This window comes from Telopea speciosissima, chromosome 7 (assembly GCF_018873765.1).
Source record: "Telopea speciosissima isolate NSW1024214 ecotype Mountain lineage chromosome 7, Tspe_v1, whole genome shotgun sequence".
Classification (NCBI taxonomy): domain Eukaryota; kingdom Viridiplantae; phylum Streptophyta; class Magnoliopsida; order Proteales; family Proteaceae; genus Telopea; species Telopea speciosissima.
This window is the reverse complement of record NC_057922.1, coordinates 4182378-4208944: the sequence shown is the minus strand read 5'-3', so window position 1 is coordinate 4208944 and position 26567 is coordinate 4182378. Positions and strand designations below refer to the sequence as shown.

Sequence of the window (26567 nt, the reverse complement as noted above, 5' to 3'; positions counted from 1 at the left end):
CCATATATTGAATGAGGGAACTCATCTTCCCTAATATAAAATTAAGAAAAAAAAATTAGATCATGTGATATTAAACCATACGACATGTAAAAATTTTTAAAAAATAAAACTCATACGGATACGATCATATGAATGCTGGTGTATGTGGGTCAAATCCATTTGGTTTTGCAGTATGAATGATGGTTAATCTTTTAAAATCAATTAATATTTACATAGTAAGTTAAGCCATTTATGATTAGGATAAACAGTAAATAACTATAACCTTACAAATATATGTTATAGGTTCATGTTCTCTGTGCCACCGCATAGGCTACGCCCAGACACATGGGTCTGCCACTAGGGGGACAGGGTGGTCATTGCACCCATCCTCATGTGTCTGGGCGCAGTTTGCGCCCCCAGCACAGAGAACATTCTCCCTATGTTATAACTATAATTTTATAATTATTAAAAGAAAACATATAACAATAAATAATTTAATTCAATGTTAAGTCTACAAATATTTGAATAAAAAAATCATATAAATAAAAGATTACAAAAAAAAATCTAATAAATCGTTTAATTAATGGTTTGGGTTTTAATCCTGAAATCGTTTATTTAAAATGGTTTGGTTTCGATTTCTATCCTCATGTATGTTAAACAATTCGACTCTTCTATTTCCGCTTATCCAGTATTATCGTATACCACTTCACAAAAGTACGGTTAAAAGTACCGTCTTACCCCGTTCGGGCGGATCCTATGCTAAATCAACCGTTTAACGCCCTTATGACAAGAAGACCAATTTAGCTGATTTTTAGGTCAAACTGCAAGAGCATATACGGTTCGATTGATTCGAGGATCAAGAATCTTGACAGGTGTGTGATGTGAAACACACAATGGTGGAATTTTCTTTGAGATGGTTTGGAATTTGATTCTATGCCCTAAACGTTATTTACGCTAACTTGGTAATTTTATCGTATAAATCTCATAGATCACCACCTACCCAGGTCGCAGGTAGAGAGAGAGAGACAGTCACTGTGGAGCACCACCTTTTCCATTTCTATATTCCATTCGGCAATTTTGAAGGGGGAGAGGAGAGCAGGGTTGTAAGGTTGTTGATGTTAATGTTCAGACTCAGTTCTCTCGAGTCGCTCCGTATTTGATTATTGAATGTGATACACCAACCGGCTATCGTGTCCTTTGCTGAATCTATAAACTCGAGTTGAGACTTTCTTTGTCTGTTCAACATCTCTCGCCACAAGACGAGAAAGAAAGCTTCTTTGCACACCTTGGAATTATCGATCTCCTTTATATTCCAACTTGTGGATTTGACATGTTTATTTGTGACTCCCATCTTCTTCTCTGTTTCCCAACGTTCTTGAATCTCCCGTGATCGCACTTCTTCGCCTTGTTTCTGTACGACCCATCTGGCGGTTTTTCTCTTAAACTCTAAGGTGATATGCTATTTCTTTCTATAGTAAGCTCTTGCGCTCCTCCCCAAGGAGAAGATCTTATTTCTCTTTCTTATCAACAAGGTGGTTTGTTTGCATTTTCATATCGTATATACTTGTTTGTTCATTATTCGATTATTCTTCTCTTTTATTTTCTTGTATCTCCTTATGTGTTTCTTTCCTTTCTTATATTTAAATTTTCTGCTTGCTTTGGTGGGTTGTAGTTGTGATTCTTATTTGATTCTGTATTCGTTCATTTTAAATCAACATAGCTTTTGTTGCAATAGAAGCAAAACCCTTGATTGGGGGGGGGGGGGGGATTTGTGTTTTCAGATTTTTGCAAGAATGGGAGGTGAACCCTGTTTGAATTATTCCGTGGTTTGGTTTCTTTAGCTTTGTCATTTTAAAAAAAAAAAAAAAAAAAAAAACTTTTCGAAGCTTTAAGCTGGATCGAATTAAACCAACGAGAAAAAAGATAAAGACAAAAGCAAAGAGTCGCCGCCAATTGCGTCCTCCCTTTCTGATTTATGCCCACTGTCAATGGGGTTACTTCTGTCCTGTTTGAATTTTGATGCTGATTTCTTTTGTTTTTCTTGTTTCAGTTATTTTTTATACTTGATCTCAGATGGGTTTGATTTTGGTGGGGGTTTTATGTTCAATGGATTGTTCCAATTCGAGTTCGTTGACTTCTCGTGCATTGTACTGTCATTTTGTTTGTTGTTCCCTATTTAAAATTTTTGTAGCACCAGTTCTGTTTGATGTCTTAATTCTTTTAGTGGCTACTGATTCCACCCATCTCCCAACCTTCTTTTTCTCTTTTCCTTTTCTTTAACTTTCTTTAGAGGATGAGCTTTTTTTTTAAATGTTAAATTATTATTTGTAATGGATTTAGTGTTTGCTAAAAGTGTTCTCAGGCCTAACTTTAGTCTAAATTGTATGTCTTCTTTTCTGCCTTCTGATTTATATGGTTTTAAGCTTATTCTGCCGACAAGTGTTTTAATTTCTGTTTTATGTGCTATCCTGGTTTTTCAGAATGGCTGCTGCTGCTGCATTTCACCAAGCAATTGGGACAATTCAGATTTATGGATGCTGCAACGAATCTGGATCTCAGAAGGCGTTTGAGAATTCCTCTGTAAAGTTGGTTTCAAATGGTCATGGGTTTAACATTGGATTATTGAGAAGAGGAAGTAGTAATACCCATGGGTGGAAATTGGGTGTTATTCACGCCACAACTTCTCACACGTCTATGGTCAATCCAGTTTCATCCCCCACAAACAGAAACTCAAAGGACTCCCGAAAGAAATCAAGTAAGTTGAGTTCTCTACTACCTGTTCTTGAACTGTCAATGTCAGACCGTGCATGGACAAATTTAATTGTGTGTGGGTGGGTGATTTAAGTTGATCTTGCTCGTGATCATTGTCAATTTAGCTGTAATCTTAAGTCTAAATTTCTTATCTTCCTCATGGATGGTTGATTCTCTGGCAATTAAGTAGTATTTTCAACATGTTTTTGAATTGTTTTGCCTATGTCTGTTTCAGATGAAGCTGCTTTGATATTGATTCGGCATGGTGAGTCTTTATGGAATGAGAAAAATCTGTTTACTGGTTGTGTTGATGTACCCTTAACCAAAAAGGGTGTAGAAGAGGCACTTGAAGCCGGTAAGAGAATTAGCAACATACCAGTCGACATGATCTACACATCCTCATTGATCCGTGCTCAGATGACTGCTATGCTTGCCATGACCCAGCACCGTCGCAAGAAGGTATCTTTACCTTATTTTTCTGGCATTCAATTACCTTTGAACTTTAAATAGATGGGAAAGGAATCTGCTGTTTTAAAATTTGAACAATGAGCTGATCCAACTTCTGTTTCCACATTCGCTTCAAGATGTTCATATAAACTATTCCTCTGTGTGATTGTTATGTTTATCCACAAGACAAATGAGGGGTTTCTTCCATAAGGCATAGAGAAAGTCCTAAAATACTCCTTTGTGTAACTATATTTAGTTTGTGGTGTTACTGAGGCAAACGACTTATGTTCCACCTTCTCCCATCAGATTACCATTATTTACATTGTTGGGCTTGAGGATGTAGAAGTTAACCCTCAAATATTTGGTATATTGGTTTCATAGGCTTATAAATGATCCAAGCATCCAGCTTTTGTATCACTTAAGACATTGTTGTCAGTTTTTATTTAAGGCTTGTTGTCATTGGCGGTTGTTTCTTCGTTATATGACCTTTGAAGTCTTGCATGTGCAAGGATGAGGTTCAAAATTTGGTAGGATTTTGAATCCTTGTATGTGATGAACATGCTTCTGCGGGTGAGGAGGAGAATAATTTGTCTTCTGCAATTGTTAGGGGAGTAAAACTTTACAAATGAATGCATGCTTAAAAGACCCTTGAAGCATTCTCAAGGGCCAACTTTTTCTTACTGCTGCTTGTCAAGAAAGGATGAGCACCCCTGCCTGAGATTTCCGGCTGGATTATGGATGCTTTGGATGTAGACAGGATTACCTCTGTTGCAGGTGATACTGCATAGAATTACATCTGACCTTTGTGCAAGGTTGAAAGTATCGGTATTGGGTGTCATATCGGAAGGGTGATTTTAATAGACGTAGTATATCGTATCAGAGAAACACATGATACGCTAAAGATACATATGTAAATGATCAACAAACATATGGAAATGCTTAGGATATATGCAAAATACAGTTTTGAAGCATAAACTATAAATAAGTAATATGTAAAATATATCATGTCTAAAAAGGAGAACAAAGTACAATGAGACAAGTGCATTCAATTGATTATATATAAAGGATGAGTTTTCTGACATGTATTAAAAATTTTTTTTTGGTATTGTATCGGTACCTTAAAGATACAACACTTATAGGTTATTATTGGCGAATACAGAAGGATACTTAAAACCTTGCCTGTGTGAACTGAGGCTGGTTGGATTGGCCAGGATCAGTATCAGATTGGCCAATCCAATCCCATTCAGGTTGGGGTAGGGTGAGTCCAATCCATCCTGGATCTCGATCTTTAAAACTTTGGTGGACAGATATAAGAATTATGTTGGATTCTAGCGGTAGTACATGGACAAACGGAAGATGAATTGTCAAAGGAGGAGGCAGATCTCTTTTTTCAATAAGGTTTAGCAGATATCTTTTTTCAATAAGAAGAGATACTCAGTTCATTTTGTTAGTGCTTAAAAAATTTCAAGCTATGAGGAGGCTTCCTCTGCTGTAGATTTTTTGTATGTCTGCCCATTTCATGTCAGACATTGGATGCAGCTAGACACTCCTTTGGATAAAGCGCCTAAATCATAAAATTTATGTGTTGCTCTTATTTACTCTTTGTTGATTTAATTTTCTCCTATATGGTCGCTTAGGCGTCCAGGCTCCCTTTGCTTGAAGGGCCCTTGGATGCCTAGGCGGCGCCTAGTCGCCTTTGTTTTTCCCCCCTCCATCGCCTTGGATCACCTAGCAGCCTTAAAACTATGTTAGAAAGTACTCTTCTATAATCTAAGTATCAACTGGTCCTGAAATTATGACACCTTCCACTTTTGTTATGAGAATTTGGCATGCTATGTTTTTAATATATTTAAATACATGTGGTTGGTTAAATTTCCATAGCTTTGTCCCTGTTTCTGGACATTTAGGGGTTGCTGTGTCTGTGTCCATTGATCATGGGTTTCAGATGGCTTTATATAGATTCCAAGGGGTAAAATGGTAGAGAGTGACAAATTCTCACTTTCTATAAATTGTGTAAGTTTGAAATTTCTGTCTTCTATTGGCCTTTCAATCTCTCGTCAATTAACAATTCTTGGGGTGTTTAGAAATTTGGAATCCATTTTTATAGTCATTTGATTGATTTTACTATTGAATGGCACCACTAAGTTAGGGTCTTGACCATACCATATTTGCATTAAGCATCCATAAACAGGTTAGATGTGTGGACTTCAGCACCAATTAAGTCTTATAATTCAAACCGTTCCTTGAAATGGAAATTAATATCTCGGTGGTATTTATTTGAATTCATATTTTGCAGGTGCCAATCGTCATACACAATGAGAGTGAGCAGGCAAAAGCATGGAGTCATATTTTCAGTGACGAAACTAAGAAACAATCTATTCCAGTTATAGCATCTTGGAGATTGAATGAAAGAATGTAATTACTTTTTTCCAAGTGCTTGGTTTGCTTGTTACGTCTCTTAGTTTCCATTTGCACCTAATGTTTTTTGCTTAAATGCATTGTCATGGATTCTTTTCGGCAGGTATGGGGAGTTGCAAGGTCTTAATAAGCAGGAAACGGCGGATAGATACGGAAAGGAGAAAGTGCATGAGTGGCGTCGTAGCTACGATATTCCTCCCCCCAGTGGCGAGAGCTTGGAAATGTGTGCTCAAAGAGCAGTTGCTTATTTCAAAGAGCAAGTATGTGATTGTTTTCTTGTTTCCAAGTGTCCGGTTCTTTATCACATGTGGGTTTTGTTAATTTCAAAGAGTTTGGAGAGGCGTCTTTATGTTGATTATTGATCTACCATTGGTTTAATACTTTAGGATAATGAACTTCTGAATGATGGAACTCGTTGCAGATTGAACCTCAACTTCTCACTGGGAAGAATGTGATGATTGCTGCTCATGGGAATTCTTTAAGGTCCATTATCATGTATCTTGACAAATTGACTTCTCAGGAGGTGAGAAACTATTTATCATGCATAAACTTCATGGCTTTTTTGGCTTCTGGTTGCCAAAGGACATGGCATGGCTTCAAACAGAGTTGGAAACTTTATGGCTTTTTGTGTTGTTGACTTCTTGTGAACTATAACTATAGTTCCTTTCTACAGGTTATTAGCTTAGAATTGTCAACTGGGATTCCATTGCTCTACATATTTAAAGAAGGAAAATTTATGAGGAGGGGGAGTCCAGTAGGACCTACAGAGGCTGGTGTTTATGCTTATACTACGGTATGCTACTCTGTCCCATTGTATTCGTTATTTGTTTCGACACATACCTAATTTCTTTCTCTGGTTCAAGTTTTGTATGCCTTTAAAGTTCCTAATAACATGTCATGGAAATATGTGACTTAACAGTAATTGGTTCATTAATTTTAAGTTGCTTGTTAGGTCTTTTAAACATTGGGTCAATTACTATTTACTCAAGATTATATGGCTAGCTTTCATAAAGTTGGTGGTCCAAATACAGACCAACCAGAGAAGACAGTTGGGAATCTATTTGTTCTCCTTTTGTTTTTTTAGGAACAAAACATGTAGGTTGTCCATGTTCTCTGAGAAGTGGGCTGCGAATGTTACATCTTTTAGGGCATTGGAGCTAAGCCTTGGTTGGGTATGTTAGAAGAATATTAGGGTCAACATTTAAAGGATAATAGTTAGCGTTGGGTATTCAAAATAGGGGTCTGAATTAAGAATTTTATAGCAGGCCCTGAATTTAGGTTAAATATTGAGATTTGGTTTGGCTGAGAAAACTAAGGAACTAAACAAGGACCAGCTGAGGGAAACTATAGAAGTTGCAGAAATTTAGAAACAGAGTGAAGAACAATATTTAGAATGAAGATTATGCTTGCTAAACAAAGCCAGTACCCTTAGTGGACAAGCCTTGGTGCCAACGGTTAAGTTGCACTATTGCAACCATCAGGTTGCAGGTTTGAAACATGGAAACAGCCTCTCCGTGAAGCTGGGGTAAGGCTTACATTTCCCCTTCCAGACCCTGCAGTAGCGGAACCTTCGTGCACTGGGAGACACTTTTTAAACAAAGCCAATCCTCTTGAAATATTTGAAGTTCTTTTGGAGAAGCGTCATCTACGAGCATGAACTCAGTTTAACGAATGAAGTGTTCACTCCTTAATTCCATCATTCAATATCTTCAGATTTCAAGAGTTGAAGCAATTGCATAATTTGTAGAAGCCTCCTGGGAAAAGCCAGAAAGAGGTTGGATGGTTGTAAGGAATATTGATCACAAATCCAAGTATTAACTTGTGAAAGGTGAGAGGCAGGGGGGGGCGAAGTACTGCACCCAACAATATGGAAGAATCTAGCCTAATATATTCCCAAAATAGAAACTAATCCATATTTTCGTGTAGGCTTCAAGTCCCTCCTATTTGGGCTTATAGAATGAGCCCATTACAATAGAAAACTCAATTACTTGGTTCATGACCCATATAACCCATTGGGGACTTAAATTTGTGCCAAACTTATTGAACCATTGGTTCAATTTGAACCAAAAACTGAAACATACGAAAATCCGAAAATTATTGTTCTTTCTTTGATCTACATCAAGATCTGCCACACCCTTATCACCAAGTCTGATTTCAGAGATTTACATCTCTTTCGTTTGTTGGACGTTGGAGATACTAGGGCTTGCATTTGGGAGGGTTTTGGAGTAGGATCCTTCGCCCAAATTTCATGGGAATCAGGTTTAGTGCTGTAGGAGACCGTGTTCTCTACCCTTTCTGACCAACACGAGATTGAAGACAACCTCTCGTCTGTGCTTCTAATTTCTTTATATATTTTGTTTACCACGATTGCCCCTCTCTTCCCCTTTTATTCTCTTTTGTCCTTTAGTTTTAGCTTGTTCTTAGTTTTTCCCTTTACAATAATACTAATCTAGTCCTAGATTGGTAGAGGACCAACTAGGAGCCACTACAACAGGATCTGATATGAACTGGTAGTCTCGATTGGGGAAGAATATGGTTTAGGTCAAAATTAGGGTTAGGGTTTGAGGTGTTGGTTATGCTAGGCAGGTGTAGGGGAGTCTAACAGTGAAGGTCCTGAGATGTTTTGATGGGCGGAACTGTGTAAACTTGAATTAACAGCAAATTAGGTTTAGGGTTCCGGTTTTTAAATAATTAAAATTGAAGGAATCTAGGGTTTAGGATGAAGGGATTGGAACCAGGTTTGGATCGAGTGTTCCCTAGAGGGAATGGAGCACTCGGCCAGCTTGGGGTGATGTTTTGATGGTTAGGATGGGCTGGGCAGAAATTAGGATTTATGGAGTTTTCTAGGGTTTGAATGGGAGGATGGGGCTTTCTTTTGAATCAATTTGGGCTAATGGGTCAGCAGGGGTTTCTTTTGAATCTGGTATTGTCGTCCAACAGTGAAGAACACCATAAACAGCAATGTAACAGAGAATAGGGAAGCAGGGAAAAGCAAGAAAATAGGGAAAGAAAAGAAGAGAGAAGGAACAAAGGAAGGGTAGGAGAATAGAAGAAGAGGATTAATAAGGAAAGAAGAAGACGACCACCGGCTTCGCACCACACTCAGACTATCTCAAACTTAAATTTTCATTCTTCAACTGTCAATTATGCTCCATTGCATTACATATATATAAAAAATACTCTTAAAATTAGAAACTCTTTAACTAGGAAACTAAAAATAGGGAGGCAGGGAAAAGCAAGAAAATAGGGAAAGAAAAGAAGAGAGAAGGAACAAAGGAAGGGTAGGAGAATAGAAGAAGAGGATTAATAAGAAAAGAAGAAGATGACCACCAGCTTCGCACCACACTCAGACTATCTCAAACTTAAATTTTCATTCTTCAACTGTCAATTATGCTCCATTGCATTACATATATATAAAAAAATACTCTTAAAATTAGAAACTCTTTAACTAGGAAACTAAAAACAACTCAAAATTGGAAACCAAATATTCTACATAGCTAAACTTCCCAAAAATAAGAAGATAACATATCATCCTAATAAAGAAAATTAATATCCATATCCTACTAGACCCAAATCTCAATTCAGGCCTGGTTCTTGGTCGGGGCTCTCAAACAGGTTTGGTCAGGCCCAAGGAAGTGCTCCTGCATCAATAAACTTCAGCTCAATCAGATAGTTTTATGTTCTGAGAGGGCATCTGCTACTATGAATCTGTATGTTGTACTCTTTTACTTCCAATATATACTTTTATCTATTTGATCCCAAGTCCACTCATGACTGTTTATTTTTTCTGCGATTTTTCAATGCAGAATTTAGCTCTTTACCGGCAAAAGTTAGATGAAATGTTTCATTAGTGTACTTCAAAAGCAGGTTAGTTTCATGTAATTTAATCCTCTTCTGATACATATTCCTTCCGTGTGCACATGCAAGTTTTTCTGTTGCTGCATGGGCTTATTTCTCCATTGCATAATCTTTCTTTTTTTCTTTTTTGCTAGGTTTCTTTGTTACATCTTCATACTAGCTTATAACATGTATGGAAACTACTTCCTCACAACAGAATGGGTTTAAGTTTCCATCTGCAGATGGGGAAGAAGTGGCTCCTCCAATTTTCTTTTCAAAGGGGTCAACTAAGTTGAGTTGTTTTAGGAGCTTGGCCATGTATTGTTTTCAGAGATATCAATGGATATTTGTCGATTTATGAGGGATCATGAAACTTGTAATTCTGTAGAAGGGACTGAAATAAGACAATGTAATTGTATTGATTTTTGGTGGCACATCTTAACGGATCCAACCATGATCTCCCCCACATCAAGAAAAGGAATGAAGTTCCGCCTTTCATGTGATTTAGCATGTTTAGCTGGCAAGTACTGCATTTTGTTGTATTGCACCTATATCTTGTATAGGGTTCAAACTTACCATCAGTCTATCACTGTGATATTAATGATCTGGATTCTGAATTCCTCTTAAAAAAATGACATTGTAAGAAAGGTCAGTTATATGCAGTTGTAGTAGTATGAACCTGGCTATGTGAGCAGGAGACACATTGTGTTTGATATGCATTCTCAGAATAGATTCTGTCTAGAACATATTTTGAAACGAGAGAAAAATAGAGAAGAAACAGATGGTGCTTGATAGTTTATTTTGACCATTGAAAGAAGGTTACATAACTGCCCATAATTTTTCTTTCTTCTTCACTCCACTCGCAGTCGTTCATGGTGCATTCTCTGTTGAGATGGATATTCTGAAATTACCAGGATCCAGATGGGAATAGACCCTTGAAGGATCAGTGAAAGGGGCCAATCCTTCGGGTCCCACAAATCCTGATTTATGAAAGGAGATTTGGAAAAGTTAATGTTCATATTGTTGTTTTGGGAAATGTATTTTTGTAGCTGTTACAAGGAGGTAATGGAAAGATCCAACTCTCTCGTTATATATCCCCTCTGTTGAAAGGGAAAGACTGGTGCATTCTCTGTTGAGATGAGATGACACTGTATGGGAAGAACCTGGTACTGTGATTTCTTCTTCCTCCAAAATACCACAGGTGCGGGCAGTATTCCGTATGAATATCTGGTTACAACCAACGATGGTCCTTACCAGCTGCGTTGATCTCTCTCTCTGGTGTTTTAGTTCTATTTCCGGGCAGATACACAACTGCCAGGGAAAAGAAGAGGAGGAAAGAGCAGAAGGTAAACCTTCTCTATTGAGGGTGATACTCTGCATTAGCTTATAGCCCAGGGCATACCCATTTATCACACCTTCCTCCTCACTTAGAAGGGCTTTATAATACCAAAGAGGAAGTGAATTTTATTTACTAGGGATGATTGGATGAACATAATCTCTCTCTCCACAACTCCTGGTTTTCAACCACCTAATCAATTCTTAGGTTTCAATCCAAGTGCACAACGTTAGTTTGCCACACTGGGAAAGAATGATGTGACTGAAAATACAAGAGAACGTTTAATTCATGATAGGTCATATATATGCGCACAACCGTTTGGTCAATTGGTTTGTGCCTTGCTTGTCCAAACTTGGCCTGAGGCTTGTACTCGAATTTGAGTCCCATCCCACACAATTGGATGCCGGCTGAGGCACCTGCCTTTAGTATCCTTTCCCCCACTGAGGGCCTCATGAGTTGAGCTCGTCTCCAGGAAGGTGTGTGCCCAGGGTGCTGTTAGGGGGCATCCAGCGGCTGAATTATGCTGCACACATCTCGGTGCATGCCTAGGGATGTGTGCAACACAGCCCAACGGCTGACAGTGACTTGGCAATTCCTTATTCCCTGGAGACGATCCTGATCCGTACCTCATCGGGTGCCTAATCTACTTTGGGCCATCATAGTGGTGGTCCCACCTTAGCACAAAAAAGGAAAAATTTCATATACCCCCCCTGAGGTTTGCCTTAATTACACTTTCATTTATAAAGTTTGAAAATTTTCAGGTACCTCCCTTGTTTTCCAAATTAATTAACAAAAAAACCCAGTAGTCCGTTAACTGGTGACTGAAAACTGAAAAGAAAACTGAAAACGTTAAAATTGTGTTTTAGTTGATCAAATTGCCCACATCTTCCCCACTTCTCTCAATTTTTTCATCGAAGAATTTCACCTCCTACACAGACCCATACTTGTTGAGCTCTACCTCAAGCTCAACATCCGTTGTCCACCAGTGCAGATCACCCACCAAAAGAATGGTCCCGCCACCGCCACCGCCACCGCCACCGCCACCGCCACCGCCACCGCCACCGCCACCACCACCACCACCACCACCACCACCACCACCACTCCCAGACCCACCATTAGCATTTGCATTTCCTTCCGCTCCCCCTCCACCTCCAAGCTGACTCGCATAACTCTCATTTGCTACGTTTCCAAGGCCTACGATCTGAGATTGCTGAGTCATTTCCAGAGAAGGCATAGGAATATTAACTTGTTGCCCCTCAGTTGCACCCTTTTTAGTGGTGGATAAAGGACCCAAATCAGCCCTCATTCCACCACCGCCAGCCAACACAGGACCCGACCCTTTCAGGGTCAACTCATTGCCTCTAAACACTGAAGAATCTTGAAAGCCCTCTAATCTAGAAGTAGCAGATTCCCTAGAAGCAATTCCGGGAGCACCCGCGTCCTGCTCGAACTTACCTTCTCCAACGCCAACAACAGCACCGCCAGCACCGCCCTCAACCCCAGGGATTGAAACCCCCCTGGACTCAGCAGCCGACTCGATCTTCTTGTCCTCTTCCCCATTTCTAAATCCCACATCTTCGTTTCTACGGAGAGACTGAAGAAACTCTTCACCTACGTTTCGATCTCCTCCGTCACCCTCATCCATGACTTTCTCTCCAACTGTTTGCAGATATGTTTTGTTTTAGGGTTTGAATGCCTAAGTTACAAAGTAAAATATATATAACGACCATGTCCAAATCAAAGATTATATTAAATTAGACGACATACCTGAAAGTGGACAATTATCTACCCCGGAAATAACGAGATAGAACCGTAACCAAGGAAAACCTAATCTGGAAGCTTGGAGACAGAGCGAGAAAGAAAAAGAGATTTATAAAGTTTTGAGTATGCGCGGCTGGGCCAGGATTGGGCCTGAAATCAATTTGTTGAGGAGTCGACAGACAAGAACTCGATCGCCTCCTCTCTGTTTTTTCAACGAAGGAGATGAAATTGCAGAGGTTAGCGTCTGCGCCGCTGTCGTTGATGACACTGCTGGAGGAGATGGACAGGGAACCCCAACTCATCTTCCCTGTTTTTTTTCAAACCCTAAATGATTTTGAGGAGATGAGTGGCAGGCTTTTTCAAATCCTAAACGATTTGAGAAAGATAAGGGCAATTTGATCAATTAAAACATAATTTTAACGTTTTCAGTTGCCAATTAACAGGGTATTTTTACTAATTAGTTTGATAAGCAGAGAAGGTACGTGAAATTTTCTTAATTTCACAAGTAAAACTATAATTAAGGCAAACCTCAAGGAAAATACGTAAAATTTTTCCAAAAAAATGATAAGCCATATGGTAGAAAACTAGAAATCGGTAAAATGATTCCACTTTGAAGATCAAAGGGTAGCATAATCTTTATATTGGGGCTGAGGGAGGGGGTGGTGATAAATAAAGAATCCAAATCATGCACCTATCTATGTTACTATGACAATATGTGAAACATACGGGTGCCATAAGTGATGAGTTCAGTTCCTTTGCACGCATGTTCACCTGCATGTATGGGTCAGGACTCAGGTGTCAACACCTATCGCATTTGTTTCCATAAGTAACCCTCTTCACCTTTTAAATGGCCATAAATGGAACAGGTGTTAGCACCCGATCTAAACATGTAGGTGAATCTACAAAGAATTCAACTCGTAATTGATCTAGTCTAGATCAAAGGGAGCTAGTCTGGATCAAGTCTACGCTTCACATACAATAAGGTGATAACATCTGTCATTTTTGTTTAAAAAAATACACTTCTATACATTCTTAATGGCAACAGGTGGCAAAAGGTGGAGAAACAGTGAGCAACCCTAGTCTTTAGGTGGGATCTTTATCCCCTGCAATTCCATGCCCGATCCAGTTCCCCTAGGCCTGATTTGGTATGATTTCTATTTCAATTTCAGGGGGTGATTTCTATTTCTGAAATTGTTTGGTTTGATTTTTGCACCTTATTTCAGTGAAATAGAAATTCTGAAATAGCTGAGGAGTTGTTTCAGAATTTTTATTTCATTTGATTTAGCACTCTTGCTCTTGAATGAACACATGGTTAATTTTATGGGCAAAGTAGTAATTTCATGTTAAAAATAAAACACCACCCTTCTTCTCCTAATGGTCTCACCATCACCACCTCACTCCCACCATTGCCACCGCCACCACCACCCCCCCCCTCCCCCCCTCCCACCATTGCCACCACCACCACCACCACCACCACCACCACTACCACCACTACTACCTTGTTACCACCACCACCACTACTATCCCGCTACCACCACCACCATCACTACCCTGCTATCACCACCACTACCGCTGCCACTGCTACCGCCGCCACCACCACCACCACCACCACCATCGCCACCACCACCACCCCCACTACTTCCATGTCACCACTACCCTGCCACCACTGTCACCACCACCACTACCCCACCGCCACCACCACCATCCTTCCCAAAGAAATATAGAGAATCTATTCTTAGAATTTGAACTATCAAATGGATTTTTTATTTTTGAAATATTTCATATTGATACAATCAAAACAATTTCAATTGTTTGACCAAAAATCTATTTGTTGACTATTTCAAGAAATCAATCCAAAATTGAAATAGAAATCATACCAAATCAGACCCTAGTGCCCCTAACAAGGGAGGGGGGAACAATGTCCATTCCACCCTTGCCCAAACACTCTGCCGGGTGGGGTCCACCGCCCTCTTATTACAGGCACTAGGAAATTGGAACATGCAGAGAATTGCAGGAGATAATTTTCCCCTATTAGGTGTCAACGGTTATATAACTGTTATAACAGTATATGTGACCTATCAAAAAAAAAAAAAACAACAGTATGTATGAGAAACACAACTAATTGAACCAAGCAGTCCGAGAAGCAAAGCCCTCAAAAATTTGATAAGAATTCGACGATGCAGTAACAATGGCCTTCCTGTTCTGCGATTATAACAAACATTTTATTTCCGTTTCTCTTCTCTGCATGGTATAGCCATGGTTGATACATCACAAGCTAACCTGAACAGATAAGAATATCTAAAATGGTTACTGATTTCATCTCCACGTATTTTCCAAACGTCCCCTTAATGGGACAGGACATCCCATTAACCCGAAATAGTAGGAGAATGTGTTTGTTAGGTGGTTGACGAGGTCTCCCCACATCATCCATGGCTTTCGGAGTTCATGGAGAGAGAGAGAGAGAGAGACCGAAAGAAATGCAGTTTCTGAAGAGTAATTGCAGAGGTCGCCGTCGTCTCTTCTTTTCCCCCTTTCTCTGCATTTCAAACTGTAATAAGAATTCGAAACCGGTGGTGGCATTTGATCGTTTCTTCCATTTCTTAATTATTGAAGGAATGATTGTATGAATGAGTATTTTGAATGAATGTCGCCCTTGGCTGAGCGAGCCAAATTGGATCCTTTGGTTGAAATGACCAAAACAAACACAGATACAAATGATAATTCTGTCAAGAACAACGATAAGAACGATAAGAACGATAAGAAAAAGAAGGTAGCTAACCACCATTTTTCTTTTTCTTATTGTACTTTCTCTGTTTTTAGGTTCCTCTGCATCATATATATATTTTTTATCAATTAATTTCTTCTAATTTTGTTTCCTTTGTTGGTCGAAGTCTATCCTTCCAAAGATTTTTGGTTCCAAACGGCCTAAAGAATCTGATGAAGAAATATGTGGAAGAAGTGAAGCTCCGATGGGTGGAAGAAGTGAAGTTGTTCTTGGTAATTAATTCCTTTTCAGTTCTAATCCACCCCCCCCTCCCTATTCCACATTTATGGTTTTTGTTGATTTTTGTGTGTTTCTGTTCATAGATCTTGAAAAGAGGATCATTTCAGCTAGGAGGGCGGCTTTTCATGAGGCTTCTCCTGTTATGAGAAAAAGCTTTTCAGGTGTGTGGGCTCAATGGAGTTTGACATTGCAACCCTGTCTTGTTCCTTCTTTTTTTTTCAATGATTATTAGGTCTTGATCTGTCAACAAAGTTAAGATTATTATTGTTTGTTTGGTGGATCATCCAAGGTTAAATCCAAATCCTAGTAACCCTTCAAGACAAAAAAGTCCAAAATTTAAGATATATCTGATTGACCCTTTAAATTGGTAGTAGCTTACCTACCATTGATCAAGGTGTGGGTTGGTAATTTAGAGATAGAAAATCTCTCTCTTCCATTTCAAGCTTATAACTTCTTTTAGTTTTAACCTTGGAATAGAAATCTTTCGAGAGACATGGAAACCATGGTTTTAATTTCTGTTTCTACATTCAGAAAGGCAGGGAATGACGGCGGCGACACGCATCGAAAGCCTGAACCCCTCTAACTTTGACAGAGGGATGTCCCCTGCATCTGAACTTCACGAATTCCGGTAAATGTTATCATTTAATTAGGAGCTACTTTCACCCACACGAGAAAACTAATGGGTTTTTATGTATGTTGCAGGATATATGTTGCAACATGGAATGTGGGAGGTAAGAATCCCCATATTGGCCTCAACCTCGAAGATTTCTTGCAGATGGAGGGCTCTGCTGATATATATGTCTTGGGGTATGCTAAATTGTTTCTCCTCTCTATGGTTCATCAGCAATACAAGAACCTTAAGATAACCAATTCAATGAAAACAAAATGAAGCCTAAACCAAAGATTGACATTTTCAATAAGATGTACCAATTTAATGAGAAATGTGTAACAATCTTTGATGATTGAGAACCTTCTCACTGTGAAGTTATATAATTGTTGTTTCTCCATTCCTTTCTGATATTACAGGTTTCAGGAAATCGTTCCTCTAAATGCAGGAAATGTTCTAGTGAGTGAAGATAATGAACCTGCAGCAAGATGGTTAGCTCTAATAAACCAAGCACTTAACAGACCACCGGATGAATCAAACAGCTATTGTTCTGATTCAAACAATACTTCAACTCACACCAAAGACTCTAAATCTCAGGGAAATCTCTTCTTCCAGAAAGCTTCCCTCAAAGTCATGAGTAGGAATTTAAAGGGAGATAGTAGACGCCTTAAGAGCTGCAACTGTTCTTCATATCAGGAGAGGAGAAGACCAACAGATATGTCTGATGATATCATTCAAAGAGTTGGAACTTTGAAACTTCGCCATAAAAGTGAAGATTTGCTTTCTGCTGCAGATGAACTGTTTTTTCCTACCCATATGAACTATCGCCTTATAGCCTGTAAACAAATGGTGGGCATCTTCCTTTCTGTGTGGGCAAAGAAAGAACTGGTGCAACATATTGGTCACCTCAGACTGACCTGTGTGGGGAGAGGGATCATGGGTCGCCTTGGTAACAAGGTTAGTGTCAAATTTGTTTTATATAGTCTGCATTGACTCGAGACTGGGCCTCGCAATGGCAGAACTTTGGTTCTGATATCACTTGTTAGGGATTACCTATATAAGTCTCTACATTGAGCTACTCAAATTCAACATGAAAAATTATCTCATCTAGTTCCCTGTCCGGCCCAATTCCCTAGTGCCTCTAATAAGGAGGGGAGGGTGGATCCCACCCAGGCAGAGTGTTTTGGCAGAGGTAGGGTGGTCATTGTGCCCCCCTTGTTGGAGGCACTGGGGAACTAGGCCAGACAGAGAACGGGAGGGGATCATGGGTTGCCTTGGTAATAAGGTTAGTGTTATTTTTGTTTTAATTATATAGTCTGCACTGACTCAAGGCTGGGCTGATTGTGTCAAAACTTTGGCTCTGATACCACTTGTTAGGAATTATTTCTTCTGCTCTTTCCGTTAATTGAAAATGTGATTATGGATTGTTACAGGGATGTATAGCAATTAGCATGACATTATATGAAACGAGCTTCTGCTTCGTATGTTGTCACTTAGCTTCAGGAGAGAAGGAGGGAGATGAGATCCGAAGGAACTCTGATGTCTCCGAGATCTTTAAGAGTACGCAATTCAACAGGATGTGCAAGAACCGAAGGATCCCTGAGAGAATCATGGAGCACGAGTATGTTCATATATTACTATTTTTCTTCGATCTCTTAAATAATTAAATTGTTAGTGGTGTTAGTTTTAATAGCTAGTCCCTGACTTTGAATAACGGTTTTTTAATATATGGATTCTAAAATCTAAAGCCGAGTGATTTGGCTGGGGGATTTGAATTACCGGATGGCTCTGAGTTATGAAGAAACGAGGGTTCTGTTGGAGGAGAATGATTGGGATGCTCTTCTTGAAAAAGATCAGGTTTTGCTCAACTCTTTAGTACTATTTTTCTTCTGCAAAGTTAATATTTTTTTTGGGGGGGAATTGGAGAGCTTTAATATAGGGAGGGGAGGGAAGGGTGGGCTTGAGAGCTTGACATGTGGTTGGTGCGAGATCCAATGGTGCCATACTTGAGAAAAAAGAAAAAAAAAACTAGACCAATTAATCTCGACGTTGGACGAAGCATCATCCATGAGTCGAATTCTCAAGCCCGCACTTGAGAGGATTTTAGTCCATTGGTCACTCTACCTAAACATTGGTGGGGAGCATAAAAATTGACACGTGGTAGAATTCAAGTCGAGTTTGGATCATCTACATCATTATCACCTCCAATTCCCTCCAATTCCTCACATAGGAGAGAAAATGACCACCTTACCCCTTGCCCGAACAAACTGCCCAAGGTGGGGTAGGGTGGTCATTTCTGCTCCTATGTGAGGGATTGGAGGGAATTGGAGAGGGCAGCGAATTGGAGGTGATAAAAATTCCATCTACCTGTAGGTGTAGTTAGGTGATGACACCTCACCCTTTTGCTTTCAGAAAGACTTCTCTATGCACACTTAATTGGTAAAGATGGAACAGATGTCATCACCCATGTACGATGTCAAACCACTCGTCGTGCATGTATTTGAATTTTTATCCTCTCAATTACACTGCCCGTACTTGACGTCAAGTACATCCAATAGAGGGAGGTGGATCCCATGTGGACCCCACCTCGGGCAGTGTGTTCGGGCAGGGTAGGATAGTCATTTCTGCCTCCTCTGTTAGATGTAATTGAGAGGATAAAGATCCCATGTATTTCAACACAACAATTTAGACTCCATAAAACAATTCAGTGGCAGTTTTACTTCATTGTTCAGTTGGTGTGCAGAGAGTATGAGGGAAAATTACTCGAAGGGTATTATTGACTTTATACTATAGGGAAAGGGCATTTATGATTCTATGAGATAACATAGTGGATTTTATTCTCACCACCATGGATGTAGGTTGCTACAACCGAACCACGTCAATTTTGGTGTTACTTTTCTTCTTTTCTTCTTACTTTTAATCCTAGAATCCTATTCTATCATGGCATCAGAGAACCAGGCCACATCCGGGCTTCTTTCTTCTTCATCCTTATAGATAGATGGATAAAATATCTCTATTCATCTCAATTTTATAACCTACCATTTACACAACTCTTCCTCTTATTTTTTCTCTTGTTTAAACTTTAAATGTTTCAACAAAGATATTCTTTAGTTTTGTTAAAACATTATTTTGAATTATATTAGTACATAAATAAATGAAATAGAGGATGCTCTACAAAAATTTGAGAACAAACAAAATATGCCATGTGACAAATAAACTGATGATAATGTTGGAAAATTATCTCCTTCAGTTCCCTCAGTGCCTGTAATAAGGGGGGGGGGGGGGGGGTGGACCCCACCCGGGCAGGGGTAGGGTGCTCATTGTGCCCCCCTTAGTACCAGCACTGGTGAAATTAGTCCGGGTAGGGAACTGGAGGGGACAAAGATCCGGAAACATTGTCAGTTGTTTACTCAATCCCAACTCCCCTTTTTGCTCTTTTTAATTTTAGTGGGTTTTAGAGGGTAGGCCTTGGTGCAACGGTTAAGGTTGCTCCACTGTGACTAAGAGGTCACGAGCTCAAGTCTGGAAATAGCCTCTCTGTGAAAGCAAGGGTAACCGCATACATTATGACTCTCCCCAGACCCCGCAGCAGCGGGAGCCTCGTGCTCTGGGTACCCCCTTTTTTTGTAAAAAAAATTTAGTGGATTTTAGGATATATGAAAACTTTTGTCTAACTTATTTTAATTTTATGAGTGTACAGCTGAATATGGAGAGGGAAGCTGGAAGAGTATTCACTGGATGGAATGAGGGAAGGATTTTGTTTGCTCCCACCTACAAATACTCTCACAACTCTGACTCTTACGCTGGAGAGACTGTCAAATCCAAGAAAAAACGTAGAACCCCTGCATGGTATCTCTCTCTCTTTTCTTCTTCTTCATAGACCTACTACACAAATGGAATAATTATGAATGACAAAGAGGTTGAATTCCAGGTGTGATAGAATATTATGGTATGGCAAAGGAATGGAACAAGTATCTTACATCAGGGGAGAGTCAAGATTCTCAGATCATAGACCCGTTTGTGGTATCTTTGTAGCAGAAGTGGAGGTAAGGGACAAAAGCAGATTCAGGAAGGGATTCTCAGTAGTTGGTACGAGGATGGAGTATGAGGACTGCATACCTCAGAGACATAGTTTCTATGAGTTTTAAAAGTTTCTTTCATGCCTACTGTAAATTACTCTTAAAAGGTACTATAGAGACCACCTTCAATTGTACATTCTATATTCATATTTAGTGGCCATTTGGTAGCTAGCTAAGTTGAGCTCTTTTTGTTTCAACATGAAATATCAAGAAGTAAAAGAGTAAATTACACGGACCTCCCCTGTAACTTTGATAACCTCAGAGATCGAGTACCCTTATATTTTCAAAATTTACAATCAACCCCAGTACGTTTAACATGAAATGACTGTACTACCCTTACACCTAAAACACCTAATGTTTTCATCTTCTCTACGAATCACATTAATCGTGAGCTGAGAACAAAGCAGAGCTCCCCATTTTAGTCCGCACGACTTGCAACTATTTCAATCTGCAAGTACTTCTTGGGCCTGCTACTACTTTGAACTGCACCCATGATTCCCATTTTGTTAATATTCAAAATCCCTCTTTTGATTAGTTTCTGAAATCACACAAGATTATTAGTTTTACCCAATAATCCCATTTTGCAAATTAGGACTCATGTGTTTCTAGGTAAAATCTACCTAAAAGAAAATTTGTTTTCATAAATTAGCAAAAATATGCAATTTTTTTTTTCATATTTTAGCTTATGAATTTTGCTGGTTAGATGTCTTCAAGGAGTATAAACGACAGCAATGTCAGGGAGATCAAGTTTGTGAACCGAAATTGCCGCTGTACAAAAAGGGCTGCAGTGAAGATATCTCAAAAAGAGCGCAGCAAGAACAAACTCTACTACTGCTGTCCTGACAATATTTGTGGCTACTTCTCATGGTGTTCGCCTGTGGAAGAACCTCGTGGACTCTTTAATTTGACTACAGATGCACCAAGTGTGGTAGGAAGTCCTGAAATCCAACAACTGAAAGAAGAAAGCCGTAGTTTGAAGAGTAGAGTGAAGCGATTGGAGAAGATGGTTGAAGCAATGAAGATTGTGGGTCAAATAATATCAGTTTTGTTTGTTGTGGTTTTTGCTGTGATACTTGTAAAGGGTTGATAATAGTTTAGGATGGGTGATGGATTCTTCTCTTTTTTGGGGCCTTTTATCTTTTTTGTACTTGTGTAGAAGAATTACCAAGTTAGTAATGAAACATTGACTTATTTGAGCTGATCCAAGGGGTGGCCTTAAGTGCTCCTTTGTTTGTTTTAGTGGTTTGTGGTTTTAGTTGTGTCTATGCTCCTTGAGGTTGGAACCTCTAAGGCTTCGGATCCTGCCCATGAGTCATAGAAGCTTTAAGGAGGATGATAGTAGGCAAGGAACTAGGTCTGTATGCGTTTCAATAGAAATTTGAGAGTTTAGGAATCTATGATTTATCTTAGCTAACTGAGTTGTTTAATAGGATTATGAACACCAGGAAAATGCATGTTAAATGAATGGAGGAGAAGCATTGTGATTTCGATTTGAGATGCAATAAAAACAATGTCATATTATGAAATTATAAGAGAGAGAGAGAGAGAGAGAGAGAGAGAGAGAGAGAGAGAGAGAGTTATTAAAAATTGCACAAGAAACTACTATTATAGAGAACAAATTCGATTTTATACAGAAAGATCCACAACAGAAGCTATTTATTTATTTACTTGAAAGACTCATAAAAAGATTAAGAGATTGCAACCCCACGGACTCGCATGAAGTTGATCTTAAACATCTTTTCCAGATAAACTCTAATCTTCTGAAGAACCATCAATTGATACCAGGGAATGAAGTTTCCTTGTTTGACATAGCATTTGACCTACAAATTATCATTTTTCTTTTTTGGGTCAATGGAAAAAAATATTAAGGAAAAAGAACAAAGTACCCAACTTCAAAGCCGCTAGAAAGGCAAGCCTATGGGGATTGAAAAATTATCTCCTCTAGTTCCCTGCCCGGCTAGTTCCCCGCTCGGTCAGTTCCCCATTGCCTCTAATAAGGTGGGTAGACCCCACCCGTGCAGAGTGTTCGGTCAAGAGTAGGGTGGTCATTACGCCCCCTTGTTAGAGGCACTGGGACACTAGAGGGGATAAGTAATACAATTAAACATTCTTTTAACATCATGTGGATGAGGTTGGGTAAAATCATACCTTGGGTGAATGGGTCTACCACATCAGCTTAGTTTCCTTCTCATTCTTGTTAACAAATAATGCCACCCAATCTTCAACAGTTTTCACACGGGAACAAATATCTGAGATGGACTCCCCTCCATAATCCTTCGATTTAGATGGAGTAGCAATGGCAGTTCCACTGGAAGCTAAATCAGATCCCTTCTCACCATTTGGAATTTCGCTGCTAAACGTGCCTCCTTTCGTAAAGTTTACTCCTGCAATGTAGGTATCAACTTTCTTTAGAATTTAGGTTCGCCTACAAATTGCCTTTTTTTTTTTTTTTTTTTTTTTGGGTGCACCACAGGTTCCATTCTCGTACAGCCTGAGCCACACAGAAGGAATCCAAGAGAGATGGGTCTCACTCTTGGATTCCATCTTTACGGCTACGAGAACCGAAGCCAACATCTTTTTTTTTTCTTTTTGGTCAATGGAAAATATATTAAGGAAAAAACAATTAAGTCCTACTTCAAAGCCAGAAAGGCAAGCCTAAGGGGATCCCAAACAAAAGTCTAAAACAATTAATAAAGGATGATTCAACGAATTGCCAGGTTCTTATTGTTCTCTCCTTCTGTGACAGTATCAGTAAATTGATGAATATCTATATGAAACAAAATAATGAGTAATACAATTAAATTTTCTTTAACATCATGCGTAGGTTGGGTAAAATCATACCTTGAGCAATTGGGTTCTCCAATTCAGATCCCTTTTCTTTCTTGTTACCAAATAATGTCGTATCTTTATTCACAGGGAGAGAAGCATCTAAAATGGATTTCTTTCCATCAACTATGATGACTTCAGATGATTCTTGAAAGCAAGAATACAACTTATGTGCATCACCAGGAGACAAAGTGTAAGGGATCTCAGCTGAAGTAGTATTAGTATTAGTTTCATTTGGCCTATCTTTGGCAGCAGTCTTTTTCACACAGTTTTGGCAGTTCCACCATCTGAATTCAGGAACATGTAGAGGAGGAAATGTTTGTTCCTCCAATTTGTAATGTTCACCAAATGGCCAACAAATCTTGCTGTCTTTTTTACGAACCTCAGCAACATATCCGCTGTGTATATCATCGAACTTCTTAGAGAAATAGCATAAAACAATTCACAGAAGCAGCCTAGCTACAAAGAAGAAAAGGCCAAAAGGCCTAACAGTGGAACAAACTTTTTCTAATGCATTAGCCATATTAATGCTACATCAAGCTCTCCAATGGAAATAGTTGCATGTTCAAAGAGGACCAAAGAGATATAACCCTCAAAATGATATGACACAATCATCATTGCTCAGTAACTCAAGATAACCAAGTTAGAAGAGTCACCTTCAATCAATCTAACTGCATTTATGGAGGTTTTTCGGCTTTTCCGCAAGATTATCAAAGTGATCAAGTGCAATTTGAGTCCTTTATCATGGAGTTTTTGTCTGTAATTTGTTAGAATGAGACCATACATCTTTCTCAAAACATGTATACTAACTTGAAAATGAGAAAATATTGAATATTTAATCAGAAGAAAGAATAATTTAACTTAACTGTATCAGACAATTGCCATATACAATGGGTTTCTTCAATTCCTGCTTTCAAATTTTTTTTTTTTGGGAGGACATTAAGAATGAAAAGAAACATGAAATTCAAAAAACTGAGACATAAGATATCACTTGGGTTACTACTTCATCAATCTCAAAATGAAACATTTGAAAATTGGGGGGGGGGGGGATCCTAGAGTTGTTTGGAGAACAAGGATCCGTGTAGCCGACCCCTTATAGAGGGATGTTCTTGGGATGCTGATTTGACTACTACTTAGACTCTTTCCTTTAGTAATTTTATTTTATCTTTTTTACTCCTTTCTATTTTTTTTTTACTTTTAATTTTTTTATTCCCTTCTACTTATCTTATTCCTTTTACTATCACGGCTTCTTCGGATCCATGTAGCCGACCCCATTTAGTTAGGATAAGGTTATGGTTGTTATTGTTGTTGTTTGCTACTTATTAAAGGTACAACACACAATGCCAATTGATCGAAACATCCTAACGATAAAAATTCTTGGCATTTTAACATGAATATTTACATGCAATACTAGAGGTTAGTTTTTATCAGGAAAAGGAGAATACTGAACAGCCAAGAATAAATACTTAACTACAAAGTGACAATCAAATAACACAGTGGCTTACCGGATTGAAAAATGCCCACATTCATCTGCTTTTTTATGTTTTTTAGCAGCATTGTCTTGCTGACTAGGTCCAGATTCAATTTGTTTTTTACGGGTGAGCTTCTCCAAAACTTTGTCCATCTTGGCAAACCAAAAGAATATAGCACTGCAGCCCAAATTCATTCCCTCTTAGATTCAAAAAGATGGAAGAAAAAGAATCAAACAATAATAAAGAAGAATTAGAGTGTGATAGCATCAATTGTTCACTCTAAACACCTAAAAGAATATTTAAGTGGAACAAAAGATGCCTGTGGAAGTCTGAACAAAGACCTCACTTTTATTAACTGAAGAGAGAGCATGAGAAGTGAACATGAAATGTTGTGGTCTATTATAGGATCAAGCACATAGCTAAAGCACTTCCAGGATTAGGAGAGTCCACCATAAACTAGAACTTCAACCCCGAATATTATAATTTCCTTACGTTTTTATGGCAGAAGATGATCGATAACTGTTTCTCATTAAAGATGATCCCATTCACTATTGGACGGGAGAGGGCATTGGAAGGGTATTTTGGAAACATACTTTTTTTTCTTCTAAAAGAATCATATGTATTAAAAAGAATGGAAAGAATGTACTAAAAAAAAACCTAAGAAGCAGTTGGCAAGGAAACCAGGATCAACCCAACGAAAAACGAAAACAACTAACCCAATTAGCCCTCCCACCTTCGGCTATGCCATCAGCAGGGGCAACTAGTACACTACATCAGAAAAGATGAAGAAACCAAAAATTAGCAACCACAAATCCGCGGTTTGCCTAGAGCATCCATATGAAGTTCTTGCAAAACCAACAAAGGGAATGTGATCATTGTGGACGACACCTCAAGTTTTGTTGCAGCTTTTGCTAAATAGTGAACAGGGTTTGCTTCCCTATAGTAGTGAGAGATTTTTCATACAATAGCAGCGAGGAACGATTGAATAAATAATCATTCTTGCTGGACAAACTAGGGAACTGGGCCTTTGTCAATTTATTGCACAAAGAGAAAGAAAATTACAATTCAAAAGAAATGCTGCTAAGAAATAGGGACAAAACTCCTACACTCAGAAGGCCCCAAAACCACTAGGCCAGAAAGACACCAAAAAATATAAAATAAAAAATTTTTCTCCAAAATATATGCTTATTCATCTTTCTGATACATAAGAATAATATTCAAAAGGTTTTATGCATGGCTCTGCATGATGCAAGGCCATGTAGACAACAGTTGGATGGGGGATGTAGATCTGCAATGCGTCCCCTTCACCCCATCCCACGGTTGTGTGCATGGTCCATGCACCGCACAAAACCTCTCCCCAAAATAATATACCCAAAAGATTTGGCTGAACCACTACGATAAGTAGCAAATTAGATCATAAAATCTTAGATATCTACCAGCTAATGTGATATCTTCACCAACAGAGAAGAAATTTCAAGGACACAGATTAAGGGCAGTCGACCAGCATATGTATTTAAAACTTCGAAACAGTAAACCCTACAAACATTAAAGCATGTCAGATCGGGTATCGGTCGCCTTCAAAACCGATACGATATCGATACAGATCGGCCCATATCATACAAGTTTTCCCTTGATTTTCTTAAAAAAAATGAGGCTTTCAAACTGTTTTACTGCTGATCCATACTGTTCCACCAATACGATATTGGCACGGTATTGGGATCCGTGGCCAACGATACTGGTATGGATCACCCGATGCAAATGATCCGATACCCTTACCCACGATGAGATGAGATCTAAAACAAAAAAACCTGAAGTGATGTAAGCGATAAACAAGCAAATGATATCCAAGGAAGCCCAAAAATGGAAGAGAAATGGAGCGGAGCTCTCAACAAGAAGATCAAAGAGAAATTAGAGACAAGAATCAACAATTACAGAAGTTCCTCAAATTATCAGGTGAAACGATATCACTCACATGGGCTCGACGACTTATCAGAAACGGTGGGCCCACGAAAATAATATATCAAAAGAGAGAGTATCACTCATACGAAGC

At 38.9% G+C, this 26567-nt stretch overlaps 3 protein-coding genes across 5 annotated transcripts; 2 read left to right on the top strand and 1 right to left on the bottom strand.

Moving 5' to 3' along the window:
- The first annotated feature begins 1043 nt into the window (after nucleotides 1-1043).
- Nucleotides 1044-9679, top strand: LOC122669698 (2,3-bisphosphoglycerate-dependent phosphoglycerate mutase 1-like). Of its 3 annotated transcripts, none has more exons than XM_043866532.1 (9): nucleotides 1044-1422; nucleotides 2454-2734; nucleotides 2966-3189; nucleotides 5474-5592; nucleotides 5699-5855; nucleotides 6017-6118; nucleotides 6269-6388; nucleotides 9402-9462; nucleotides 9588-9679. In XM_043866532.1, the coding sequence occupies exons 2-8, from the start codon at nucleotides 2461-2463 to the stop codon at nucleotides 9444-9446; spliced, it is 1041 nt and encodes a 346-aa protein (XP_043722467.1). In that variant the 5' UTR covers nucleotides 1044-1422; nucleotides 2454-2460; the 3' UTR covers nucleotides 9447-9462; nucleotides 9588-9679. The 3 variants fall into 3 exon arrangements, with proteins under 3 accessions (XP_043722467.1, XP_043722466.1, XP_043722465.1); XM_043866531.1 differs by having other exon boundaries at nucleotides 1045-1430; nucleotides 2460-2734; XM_043866530.1 differs by lacking the exon at nucleotides 1044-1422 and adding an exon at nucleotides 1953-1972 and having other exon boundaries at nucleotides 2460-2734.
- Nucleotides 9680-11678: 1999 nt separating this feature from the next.
- LOC122669699 (uncharacterized PE-PGRS family protein PE_PGRS54-like) lies at nucleotides 11679-12635 on the bottom strand. The gene is made up of 3 exons (XM_043866533.1): nucleotides 12536-12635; nucleotides 11850-12427; nucleotides 11679-11783 (listed from the first exon to the last, which is right to left on the bottom strand). Exons 2-3 carry the CDS (start codon nucleotides 12411-12413, stop codon nucleotides 11697-11699), a joined length of 651 nt encoding a protein of 216 aa, XP_043722468.1. The 5' UTR covers nucleotides 12414-12427; nucleotides 12536-12635; the 3' UTR covers nucleotides 11679-11696.
- Nucleotides 12636-16020: 3385 nt separating this feature from the next.
- On the top strand, nucleotides 16021-20373 carry LOC122669425 (type I inositol polyphosphate 5-phosphatase 5-like). The gene is made up of 7 exons (XM_043866180.1): nucleotides 16021-16161; nucleotides 16236-16340; nucleotides 16560-17097; nucleotides 17574-17761; nucleotides 17889-17997; nucleotides 19841-19989; nucleotides 20072-20373. The coding sequence occupies exons 1-7, from the start codon at nucleotides 16076-16078 to the stop codon at nucleotides 20286-20288; spliced, it is 1392 nt and encodes a 463-aa protein (XP_043722115.1). The 5' UTR covers nucleotides 16021-16075; the 3' UTR covers nucleotides 20289-20373.
- Nucleotides 20374-26567: the final 6194 nt, after the last annotated feature.

Coding starts and splice junctions, on each gene's coding strand:
- LOC122669698 (XM_043866530.1), top strand. Junction 6,119..6,268: donor ACAAATTGACTTCTCAGGAG/GTGAGAAACTAT, acceptor TCCTTTCTACAG/GTTATTAGCTTAGAATTGTC. Junction 6,389..9,401: donor GTGTTTATGCTTATACTACG/GTATGCTACTCT, acceptor TTTTCAATGCAG/AATTTAGCTCTTTACCGGCA.
- LOC122669699 (XM_043866533.1), bottom strand. CDS start 12,413: ATGGATGAGGGTGACGGAGGAGATCGAAACGTAGGTGAAGAGTTTCTT. Junction 11,784..11,849: donor GTGGTGGTGGTGGTGGTGGT/GGTGGTGGTGGT, acceptor GGTGGCGGTGGC/GGGACCATTCTTTTGGTGGG.
- LOC122669425 (XM_043866180.1), top strand. CDS start 16,076: ATGACGGCGGCGACACGCATCGAAAGCCTGAACCCCTCTAACTTTGAC. Junction 16,162..16,235: donor TCTGAACTTCACGAATTCCG/GTAAATGTTATC, acceptor TGTATGTTGCAG/GATATATGTTGCAACATGGA. Junction 17,098..17,573: donor TGGGTCGCCTTGGTAACAAG/GTTAGTGTCAAA, acceptor GGATTGTTACAG/GGATGTATAGCAATTAGCAT.